The 12,575-nt window shown below is 36.7% G+C and overlaps 1 protein-coding gene across 1 annotated transcript in view; it reads right to left on the bottom strand.

The window, feature by feature from the left end:
* Window positions 1-12,575, bottom strand: part of GRAP2 (GRB2 related adaptor protein 2) — a 73,511-nt gene that overhangs the window by 30,064 nt on the left and 30,872 nt on the right. Inside the window, exon 2 of the mRNA XM_087723208.1 lies at window positions 9,329-9,424. Coding sequence (XP_087579334.1) covers window positions 9,329-9,406 — 78 coding nt within the window. The 5' untranslated portion in view covers window positions 9,407-9,424. The remainder of the gene's footprint in view (window positions 1-9,328; window positions 9,425-12,575) is intronic.

The raw sequence follows: 12,575 nt of genomic DNA, 5'->3' as shown, positions 1-12,575 counted from the left end.
CCAAAAGAAGGCTACAAGTACTTGGGGATTTTAGAGGCCTCTGACTTAATGCATAATAAAGTCAAGGAATTACCTTCAGCCAAGTACATTCGATGAATTCGCAAAATATTAAAGTCCAAACTGAGTGAGGAAACATCATAAAAGCCATAAATACCTGGGCTATACCTGTGATCCGATACTCTGCAGGAATAATTGACCGGACCCAGATGGAGTTGGACAATTTGGACCGAAAAATAAGGAAGCTTATGACAATGAATCATGCTTTGCACCCTAAAAGTGATGTTGACTGATTATATCTACCAAGAACAGAGGGTGGTTGAGGACTCCTACAAGTAAAAAAGACTGTGGAATAAGAAAAACACAGCTTGAATGATTACATCCAGAAAAGTGAAGAACCAATGATTAAGGAAGTAAAAAAATGAGGCCTTTTAAAGACAACTAAGTCAAAAGCTGAATATAAAAAAGAAGTAATTGAGAAGCGAGCTGAAAATTGGAAAAACAAAGCTATGCATAGCCGATACTTGAAAAGTATTGAAGGCAAAGCTGACCAAAAGCTAACTTGGAACTGGTTAAGATCAGGAGCACTGAAAAAAGAAACAGAAGGCTTTATTTTGGCAGCTCAAGAACAAGCCTTAGCCACAAACTACATGAAGGCAAAAATTCAACATTTTACCACCAACAGCAAATGTCGCCTCTGTAATGAGAAAGACAAGACAGTCGACCACTTGATCAGTGGGTGCAGCAAAATTTCACAAACTGACTACCTACAACACCATGACCATGTTGCTAAGATCATTCAATGGAAATTGTGCCAAAAGTTTGGATTTGAGTACAGCAAAAACCACTGGGAACATCAGGTTGAGAAGGTTTTAGAGAATGAGAAAGTCAAGATCTTGTGGGACTTCAGAATTCAGACTGACAGGCACTTAGCCCACAACACACCTGACATAACAATAGTTGAAAAGAAAAAAGTATGGTTCATTGACATTGCAATACCTGGAGATGCACGAATTGAAGATAAACAGCAAGAAAAAATCACAAATTACCGGGACTTGCAAATTGAAGTTGAGCGACTGTGGAAAAAGAAATCGTGTATTGTCCTCATTGTAATTGGAGCCCTTGGAGCAATACCTAAAGGGATACCTCGCTATTTGGAAATTTTAAATTTATCAGACTTGAACATTCTGATTCTACAAAAAAACCACCCTACTTGGAACAGCTTATATCCTCCGACGTTACCTTAACAGTGCCTAGGCCCTTGGTTAGGACTCGAGCTCTTGAGCTACCAACCAGCCCCAAAGGTTGTGAATCTCACCAAAGATTAACCAAACAACAACAACAACAACAACAACAACAACAACAACAACAACAACAACCTTCTAGTTTAAGTAGAGGACAGAGGAAAAACTATATAGAAAAATGCACACACAACTTACATATGACATGTATCCGTGTGTAATTGAGAATAAATGTTAATATTGCGTGAGTGATGACTCTAAATTCATGAGGTGAGTCCATACACTGTTTCATTACTCGTGGATTTTGACAGTATGTATGCTTAAGAAAGCCAATATCTGTGCTGAATTGTAGAAACTGTGTTTAGCATTATCTCTTCACACTTACTGAATGTTATGTCTTTTCCTAATTACAGTAGATACCATTTTAAATGTCATACACAGGTTAAATGTGGAAAGTCTATTAAATTAGCAAAATAATGACTTCTACTTCAGAGAAATCTGAAAAGAATGCCATTTTTACTCATCTCTGCAACCACAAATTAATATTTCTATAAAGGTTCATAATATTATCTGAAGTTAGATTCCCAAAAAGTAGTGTTGTCCCAGCAAAATTGCATAATTGCAAAACAACCTGCTGATCTCAATTTTTTTACAGCCTATTGATTACAATTTTTTTCTTCTTCCAGTAGACAAATTGTGAAATCTGAATAATACAAAAACTCATATGAGTACTTCTATAATTGGAATTACATTTCCAGAGAAATAAATAAATAAATAAATTCTCTGAGATAAAGTCTTCAGATAATATCTTTTTGAGAAGAGGTTCATGTAGAGATATAGATTTCTTCCTTTCAGCGGGCCTCATCCTTCCTGATTTGTTGATATCTATATTTTGCCTTTTGGGACTTCCTGGGAGGAGCCTACTGGTGAAGGCAGCAAAAAATCAGCTGCCTCCGAATTCCTGGCTACGTACCTGTTTAGAGGATCTTCCATCTGACGTCTTATCAGGTTTTCTTATCCTTCAGGCAAGAGGGAAAGAAGAAACTGTTTTGCTGGCAAATGCTCTTCGATTTTTGCAGCTTTTGTGCTTGCAAGGAAAGGGGGGCGAGCCCAAGGCAGAACGGCTGTCCGTGCTGGGAACTTCAAACTGCCTTGTGCAGGACAAAGTAGGTCTCTCCCACTCTGCTCTAAGTTTTGTTTGATTTAATCTTATCACGAGCTGAATCCGTTTACTGCGAGGACAATAATTGCTTATCAACATTTTAGTTTCTTCTCTTTTTCTCCTCCGAAAAATTATTTACTCAGAGGCTTTTAAAATGGCGCCGAGCAGGCTGGTTTCTCCGGTAATAACGAACACTTTTTGCTAATCCTCACAAGACTTCAAAAGAATTCAAAACAAAAGAGATAGCTTATCAAATGTTTTGGTTTCACAATAGAAGAATTTTACTCCTTCATTAACTTTGTTATTTGGAAGTTAAATGGTGATGAATCTGTTGAACGGTCTTGTTACAATGTTTACTCACTGAAAGTTTTGCCAAGCCTTAAACTTCAAAATAAAAGCCTCTTTACTTAAAGCTGCATATTTAGGCGATAGAGTTTTATTAACTGCAGGCAGACAAATTTTGAAATGGCCTCAAAACCAAATATTAACTTGAAGTCTTCACCCTCTACTTCCAGGGGTACACCCTCAGTGCCTGGCACAAAGCTGCAGCCTCCGCTTCCTACGCCCCCTGCTGGGGATGTATTAACGAAAGAATTTTTTCTGAGTAATCTAAGCGAGGCTCTTAATGCACAGACAATTAAAATGGAAGATAAATTTAGAGATAATAGAGAGGAGAGAAAAGAGGAAATAAAAGAAATGAAAGAAGAAATTAAAAGTGAAATTAAAAGTGAAATAAAAGGACTTAAACAGGAGTTGTATGAGAAATTTGAGGCTAAGGTTGATAAAATTAGAGACGACATGCTGAGTCTTGTAACTGTATTAACAGAACATATTTCTGGAGTGGAAGATACTCTAGAGGTTCTTAATGATGCCAATGCTAACTTGACATTGAAAACAGAGGTGGTGGAACAAAAAGTGGAAAATGCTGAAAAAGAAATTATTATGATACAGTACCGACAAATGGAGCTTGCATTAAGAGTAAGGGGGCTGCGTGAGGAGAAACAGGAGAACCTGAAACAGATCCTATCGGAAGCTTTTGACCGCCTGATGGGAAGACCAGGGACCAACCAAGGCTGGCAAATTGACAAAGCTTACCGCGTTAACTCCTGGCTGGCAAAGCAGAAGCAGCTTCCTCGAGACATCGTTATATATTTTACTACAAGAGAGTTCAGAAATATGGTACTGCAAGCGTCTTATAACACTAAGCTTCAAATTGGCGGTCAAGACCTGGCTGTTTTGAAAGAGATACCACCTCAAATGTTAAGAGCCAGAAGAGACTACGCTTTTTTGGTCGAAGAACTCAGAAACCGTCAGATACAGTATAGATGGGATGCACCATTCGGCATCATATTTACATTTGATAAGCAAAGGTACCGCCTCAACTCTGTATGGAAAGCCCGAGATTTTTATTATAATATATTGAAGGCTGGACACCCTGCACCATCTGGACCTAGAGAAAGACCACAAGAAGGACAGGATAGACAGCAAACTACACAACCACCAGACAAGATGGAGCATCTCTCTTCTCTAGAAGTGCAAGGTGCTATGGAACCAAGACCTAGCCGCATGACTACTAGACGTATGGAGAAACAAGCTAAGAAGCAACAGTATCAACAATTATCGGCCATCGATCAAGGAACTACAACAACAAATCTGGAAGCAGTGGGAGGAGCTAAACCTAAGGTTAAACAGGCCGTGCAGGAAGCTCTAAAAATGCTTCAATCAACCAAAGATGACAACTAAGATTTTAACATGGAATGTCAACGGACTGAACTCTCCACAGAAGAGGAAGAAAATATTTCATTATCTTAAACAGTTTAAGAACGATGTAATTTGTTTGCAAGAAACTCATATCAAGTCAACTGATCAAAAATATCTGATCAACTCAAAACTTGGTCAACATTTTGCAGCTTCTGCTATGGAAAAGAAGAATGGTATAGTTGTATACTTAAGAAAAGATATGAAAGCTGAATTAATAGAAGCAGATCCCTTCGGAAGATATATTGCTTTAGACTTGATCTTAGAAGGGAAAAAGACATTACTTTTGGGAATTTATGCACCCAATCAACAGCAAGATAGATTCTATAGAAATCTTCATGCTAAATTAGTACAGTGGGACTATAGTTCCTGTATACTATTGGGTGACTGGAATGGAGTGATAGACACTAAGAGAGATAAGAAGATTTCCCGCCTAAATACCAAGATGCGAGCAAAGTTACCCAAATCCTTCTTTGACATTATGGATGATTTTGAATTGAGAGATATCTGGCGAGAAAGAAATGCAGAGGAATATGACTTCACTTTCTTCTCGGACAGGCATCAATCCCTTTCAAGGATTGATTTTATTCTAACTACTAATGATTTGCTTTCTAGGGTCAAGAAAACAAAGATTGCAGCTAGAGTCCTTTCGGACCATAACCCAGTTTGGATGGAGTTGGGAAGGGTAGTGCAGGCAAGAAGGTTTTGGAGACTGAATGAAAATTTATTTAGATATGAAAACTATATTAATGATTGTAAAAAATTACTATCTGAATATTTTGTTTTGAATATGAATAAGGGTACATCTATGGAATTTGTATGGGATGCAAGCAAAGCGTATATGAGAGGAGTTTTGATGAATATAAATAAAACACATAGAAATAAGCAAGGGTTAAAACGAACAGAACTGGAAGAGGAAATTAAGAGAAAAGAGCTGGAGTTAACAAGGAAACCAGACGATACAAAGGTTAAGGAAACTATTAACATATTAAAATCTCAATTTGACATGTTGATCTCTGACCAGGTAGCTACTAATTTATTATATGCAAAACACAATACTTTTTGTAATGCAAACAAACCTGGCAGATGGTTAGCTTATCAGATTAGGAAAAAAAGGAAAACTCGAAATATATCTAAAATGATTTACAGAGGGAAGGAGGTGTTCCAACAGGAAGAGATTCAAAAGGCTTTCTGGGAATTTTTTACAGAACTGTATAAAGGGGATAAAATTAATGGTTTAGACATAGACAAATATTTAGACAAGGAGAAAATACCTTCAGTTAGAGAAGAACACAGGCAAAAATTGAATCAACCAATAACCTCGGGGGAAATCCTGCAGGTAATTAAGCAATTAAAGCCAGGGAAAGCACCAGGTACAGATGGCTTGACAGCGGTTTACTATAAAAACTTACAGTTAGAAATGGTAGAACCTCTTAGAGAATTATTTAATATGATTCAAACGGAAGGTAAAGTCCCTCCATCTTGGAAGACAGCGTTTATATCTTTGATACCCAAAGAAGATCAAGATACTACTCAACCCAAAAATTATAGACCCATTTCATTACTGAATGTAGATTATAAAATTTTTACTAAAATATTAGCAAATAGGTTAATGTTGGTCATTCAACAATTGATACATACGGACCAAACAGGTTTTATACAAGGGAGACAGATGAAAAGTAATGTCAGATTAATTATTAATGCATTAGAATATTTGGGAAAGAACAACCAGATCCCTGCTGCGTTTATATTTTTGGATGCTGAGAAGGCCTTTGATCGAGTTAACTGGCAATTTCTGTTGAAGATATTGCAAAAAATGCAGATAGGAGATAATTTTTTACAGTCAATTAAAGCAATATACCAACAGCAAACAGCACAAATCATAGTCAATGGAAGTTTAACAGACTCTATTCAAATTGGAAAAGGTACAAGACAGGGTTGTCCTTTGTCCCCATTATTGTTTATTATAACTTTGGAAGTATTGTTGAATAAAATACGGGGCTTGGATGGTTTAAAAGGGATCAAGATTAGGCAGCAAGAATATAGAGTCCGCGCTTTTGCGGATGATTTGGTCATAATATTGGAACAACCGCAGGAATCCAGTATGGTTTTAATGAATACGATTAATCAATATGGTCAAGTGTCTGGCTTTAAAATAAACTTAGGAAAAACCAAAACATTAGCTATAAATATGAATATTAAACAAAAGGAAGAATTAGGAGTGATGCTAGGATGTGAGGTAGTTAAAAAAGTCAAATATCTTGGAGTTAACATTTTAACTTCAAATGGGAAGTTATATAAGCATAATTATGAACCACTTTGGCATAGCATACAGACAGAGATGAAAAAATGGGAGAAATTGCACTTATCTTTGCTGGGCAGGATAGCGGCAGTGAAAATGAACATTTTACCAAAATTTTTATTTCTTTTCCAAATGTTACCTATACTTAAAAAAGATGCGAACCTTTTAGAATGGCAGAAGGGTATCAACAAATTTGTGTGGGCAGGAAAGAAGCCGAGGGTAAAGATGAAAATAATGCAAGATGTACGTGAGAGAGGAGGACTGAAACTACCTAATTTAAAACTATATTATGATGCAGTGGTATTATCTGTAATTAGTGATTGGATTCATTTAACCAATGATAGAATATTGAACATTGAGGGACACGATCTGGTATTTGGTTGGCACGCTTACCTGTTATTCAACAAAAAACTGGATAAGAACTTTAAAAGTCATATTTTAAGAAATGCTTTATTGCGGGTTTGGAAGAAATACCAATATAAATTAAATGACAAGATACCCATGTGGGCAATTCCTAGACATGCAATTGAAAATATGAATACAGCACAAAAACAGGACAGATTTACTTACAGACAGCTTCTTACCTCGGAAAGGGGGGTATTACAATTAAAATCTTTAGAGGTATTAAAAGAGGAGAAGGTAATTCAAACATGGTTCCAGTATGGGCAATTACAGGCTAGGTGGAAAATAGATCAAAAAATTGGTTTTATTCAAGTTGAGGATAATCTGTTTAAACAAATAAGAGATCAAAGCTTAATGCATATAAAGAGGATATATAATGTATTAATACAGATGGATTCGGAAACAGAATTAGTTAAAGATTGTATGATAAAATGGGCTCAAAATATTGAGGAACCAATAATGTTGGATACATGGGAAAGAATCTGGGTAAGAAATGTGAAATTTACACAAGCTCAAAATCTGAGAGAAAATTTTTACAAGATGTTCTATAGATGGCATTTAGATCCTAAAAAGTTGGCTTCTATGTATCCGAATGTACAGCCTAAATGTTGGAGATGTGGTTCTCTCGATGCTACATATTATCATATATGGTGGACCTGCCAAAAGGTTAAAGCATTTTGGATAAAAATATGGTGGGTCATGCAAAATGTTTTTAAAAGAAGGATAAAGTTTAGTCCTCAGTTATTTTTACTAGGTATATGTACTGACTTTACAGTGGTAGAGACCAATTTGACTCTGCACCTGATAACTGCAGCAAGACTGTTGGTGGCGCAATATTGGAAGAAGGAAGACTTGCCTACAATTCAAGAATGGACATTGAAAGTAACAAACTTAGCTGAAATGGCTAAAATATCGGCATATCTCAAAGATCATTCAAATGAGAGATATAAACGAGACTGGAAAAAATGGATTGACTATATACAAAATAAATACGGGACTAAGAAATTCCAGTTAGCCTATGCTTAAGATCAGAAATGATTTAAATTGTTTAAAGTTAGTTCAGTAAGAAGAAGCTAAGGTCAATCTAGAATGTTATTAATTTCTTTATTTCTTTTTTCTCAATAGATTTTAGACTGTGTTAGTTAAAATTCTATACCGTGTACGGGTTCTGGGAAGTCGGGGGGGGGGAAGGAGGAGGGGGGGTGGGGGGGTGGAGGGAGGGAGGGGTATACACACAAAAAAAATTGTACTTCAATGTTTTAATGATTGACAAATGATGACATATTTGTGTTTTTTTTTAAAGAAAAATAAAAAAAAAAAAAAAGTTATATTTTGCCTTTTGAAAGCAATTCTGCATTTTGTAAAGTAGTATTTTTTAATTTAATATTTTTCAGGCAATGTTAGTTTTGTTTAAAAAACGTCCAAACTCCTGAAAATTTGCTGTGAATAAACTTTTGGGTTTTAGTCTTCAGTGTCTCAAAGAACCCTATCAACGTCTTGTGGAACCCAGTGTGAAAAAAACTGTATGTAAAAAAGGTGTTTCACATTTATGATCATACTAATTTCTTATGAACTCTTACAAAATATTTCACATTTAGGGAACCTCATTTTTCTTATATCAATGTTTTCCCCTGGAAATAAAAGATTGCTTTGCATTTCTTTCAGAATTTGCAATTGAGTAATATCTGGTGCTAAATCCAGTTATTTTAGTCTTTACTTCATCTTTGAAATACAAACTAAAAACTTGTAGTAAAGAAGAAAAAAGTTTATTGGGAAACTTATCCTTCAAACTTTTGGCTAGAGATAATGTTTTTAGAATCAATTCTAGTTTATGGTTTTGTCACTGATTATTAACAGTATAAATGTATTATCTCTTCAGAGGAGACACTTCCATATGTAGTCTTTTCAATGCTCCAAAAATCAGCTTTGCATCTATGTGACCTGGCCATCTTTGTTTGGCAGCTGAGCCAATTTATTTCTGGCTTGCTTGCAATGTATTCAGAAACTCTTTTCCCACTGGAAACGATGAAGCTGTTTAATATTTTGGGCATACGGCTTCTCTGCTGGCGGAAACCTGCTGCTTGACTTTTCATTTCAAACCAACTTCTTCCTCTTCCCTACAGAATTCAGCATCAAGCTGTTGTTGTTGCTGATTTTTTTTTTAAAGGTAGCCAAGGGATATTCACTTAATGGAGTTGCAGCTTCCCTTGTTGCCTGTTGCCTCACTGTTTTGGAGAAATTACCAGACAATTAATACTTCATTATTAACACGGGTGAGCGACAGCTGAATGCCACTCTTTGTGCTATCTTAGTAGTCATCTGGAGTGAACAATGATAGTGTTTCAGCACTTTGAGTTCACTGGCAGGGAAGAAAATTATTAGTTTCAAACTGCTTTTGAGGATTTGGGGAATAAAAAAAGGTGATGCTCTGGAAATATCTTTGAAGACATGTTGATTGATACATACCTTCAGAACATCTCGTGCTTGGAAACTTAGCTCATCCTCTCCTGATGCCTTAAAGTCAAATTTTGCAATGGCTTCCATGGTATCTCCTGTTATCTCCTGTTATAGTAAAGTAGAAGATACATAACGTTATTTATAATTTCTCTATAGTCTGATCAATGATAACTTTTGTTATCAATCTGTTGTTCAGGAATCTTTGGTTGAACTTGTAAGGCAATTATACTGCCATTTATGGCAAAGTTCCCCAACCGCTTAGGCTTTGTGGACCACTAGGAGTGAGGAGAGGGGATACTTCCTTGCAAGTGCGCACGCAGCTTCATTTGCATGAGTGGGGGGCATGTGCATCTGCTGCTCATGCAAGTGGTGTATACGAACATGTGCTTGCCTGCTGCTCAGGCAAGAGGGGTGCACATGCATGCTCAACCACCACTTCTGTGGGACCCCTGATTCCAAACACCTCAGGGCCTAATAGTGGGCCCCAGGTTGGAGGTTGGGGGTCCCTGATTTATTGTATCAGCCATAGAAACATTCCAGTCATCTGGTTTCATTGAAGTGGTGGTTTTGCTGCAACCAGTATCAGTTAACACAGCACATTCTTAAGTGTAATTAACAGCAGACTCAATAGTATAATAATCATAGAAACAAAAGCTAAGTGCATTAACACTAGGAGTACTTTCCCAGATTCCCTGAAAAGTATTATTGCCAATCTAATCAGTGTCTTGGCTGCAGATCAACCCAAGATAAAGGCTAAGCAGTTCCGCTCTGTCATTCGTCCTAATATTATTCTCTTCCATGCGCAATGCACAATGTCCAACTATCATCCATCAGAGTCCTGAATGATGGTGAATCATATTCATGAAACTGTCATGGACACTGCCCTGCAGTATAGGTAGACCTTGACTTACAACAGTTCATTTAGTGACCTTTCAAAGCAGGGGTGGGTTCCTGCCAGTTCTAACCTCTTCTATAGAGGTTAGATCCGTTTAGATCCGGTTCCAGCTCCCTCCCCCTGCCCATTTGCACATCATCAAGATGAAGAGTGAGAGGAGGAATTCTGGGAGTTGAAGTCCACAAGTCTTAAAGCTGTCAAGTTTGAACACCCCTGCGGTTTTTTCCCCTAAAGAGTTAGGGGTGCAAGGGTCTTGTAACTTGACAGCTTTAAGACTTGCATGCTTCAAATGCCAGAGTTTCTGAGCCAACATTTTGGTTGCTAAGCAAGAGCATTGTTAAGTGAGTTTCAACACATTTTACAAGTTGGCCACGCCCACCCAGTGACATGGTTGGCAAGCCACTCTCACCCAGTCACATGGCCAGCAAGCTACTCCCACTCAGTCATATGGCTGGCAAGCCACTCCCACAAAACAGCCCACACCCACAGAAGAGGTTCTAAAAAATTTGAAACCCACCACTGGTTCAAAGTTACAACACTGAAAAAAACGACATGACCATTTTTCACACTTACGACCCTAGTAGTATCCCCATGGTCACACGATCAAAATTCAGACACTTGGCAACTGACTGATGTTTATGATGGTCCTGGAATTATGTGATCACCTTTTGTGACCTTCTGACAAGCAAAGTTAATGGGGAAGCCAGATTCACTTAACAAAAATATTACTAACTTAACGACTGCAGTGATCCACTTAACAAATGTGACAAGAAAAGTCGTACAATGGGGCAAAATTCATTTAACAATCATCTCTCTTAACAACAGAAATTTGGGACTCAACAGTGGTCATAATTTGAGGACTATCTGTAATGCTGAACCTTTACATTCATTTAAATATAGCATTCAGCAATTTCCCCAGCAAAGAATACTGTAGGAAGTTTAGAAAAAGGCAGCTGGCCAAAATTATGAAAAGAAGAAATAAAATTTCTACCAAAACTGTTTTTAAGAAAGATAATTAAGTATAAAAGCTATCAATCTGCATATAAAACTGGAATTTATATTGATATCAGCTACATCAATTTTGTTTATGATGGACCCTATATGCTTTACTACCAATTGTCCTTTTAACTTGTAATAACAGATCAAACGTACAGACAATCAAGATATATCATACCGTAGTACTGGCTGAGTGAATCTTGTTCTGTTGCTGAAATAGATATAAGGCAGTCTCACCATTTCCTGCTAACATGACTGTGATAAGATCTGAAAGGATGATCAGAGCCAACTTCAAGTACATTTATCTGCTGCACCTCCCTACTGGGGCTCCCAAATATAACACAGGAAGTGGCTCAGTTTAAAGAATTAAAAGCAAAGCTAAAGTCTGAGCAGATAAGAAATACACAACCTGTTCACAAAAATCTACAGAAGAAGCCTTTATTTGTTAAAGCATTTCATTCTTTGTCAAAATATCTTTATCCTTTTTACTAATTGATTGCTTTATATAATATCATTAGGCGACTTTTACAGCTTGATCTTACTCATTTTTTAAAAAAATATTAATAATAATCATGCTATCCAAATAATTAATTCTATTGTTTCTTGAAGTAATCATGCAGGAATAGTTTACAGAACAGGTTTTCAGTAGGCTCCCACTGGGAGGAATGTAGCAACTTAGATGCTTAACACATTGAATTTGCTAAAACGGTCGATTACATCAACTCATTCAATTTATATCCGATGATGTATCTGATTAATGTATGAGTGTCAGCTCCATGAGGCAGAACAAGATCATGAAAATGATTTCACAGGACGATTAGGGATATATTTTTTTAATGTGATAAGCCACAATAACAGAAGTTTGTAAGTCTGATTGTGCTTTACAGTGCAGTGTCCCAGGGTCATGTGATAATCTTTTATGACCTTCTGTTAAGCAAAGTCAATGAGGAAGTCAGATTCTCTTAACAACTGTGGCAAGAAAGTTCGTAAAATGTGGCAAAGACACTTACCGGTAATTGTCTTGCCTAGCAATGGAAAATTTGAGTTCAACTGTGGTCATAAATCAAAGATTACCTGTAGTGAGCCTTAGCTTAAGTCCACTTTCTAACTTCTATCCAAAAAGTCTGAATATAATTCTGGTGACTTCTGATGCAAATTATGCAATTTTATTTATGTATTTATTTATTAGATTTTTAAAAATTCTGCCTTTATTACGTTATAAGTAACTCATGTTGGCAAACATACATAAATATCCTTCCTCCATTTTCCACATAACATTCCTGTGAGGAAGGTTGGTTTGCAAATGAGTCTCTGGCCCAAAATTATTGAACTGGTTTTCACGCCCAAGGTAGAACTAGGATTCAC

This window comes from Thamnophis sirtalis, unplaced genomic scaffold (genome assembly GCF_051295495.1).
Source record: "Thamnophis sirtalis isolate CommonGarterSnake01/CBP01778 unplaced genomic scaffold, rThaSir2_p1.2 scaffold_9, whole genome shotgun sequence".
Lineage (NCBI taxonomy): Eukaryota > Metazoa > Chordata > Lepidosauria > Squamata > Natricidae > Thamnophis > Thamnophis sirtalis.
Note: the sequence above shows the minus strand (reverse complement) of the source record. Positions and strands in the feature narration are given on the sequence as shown.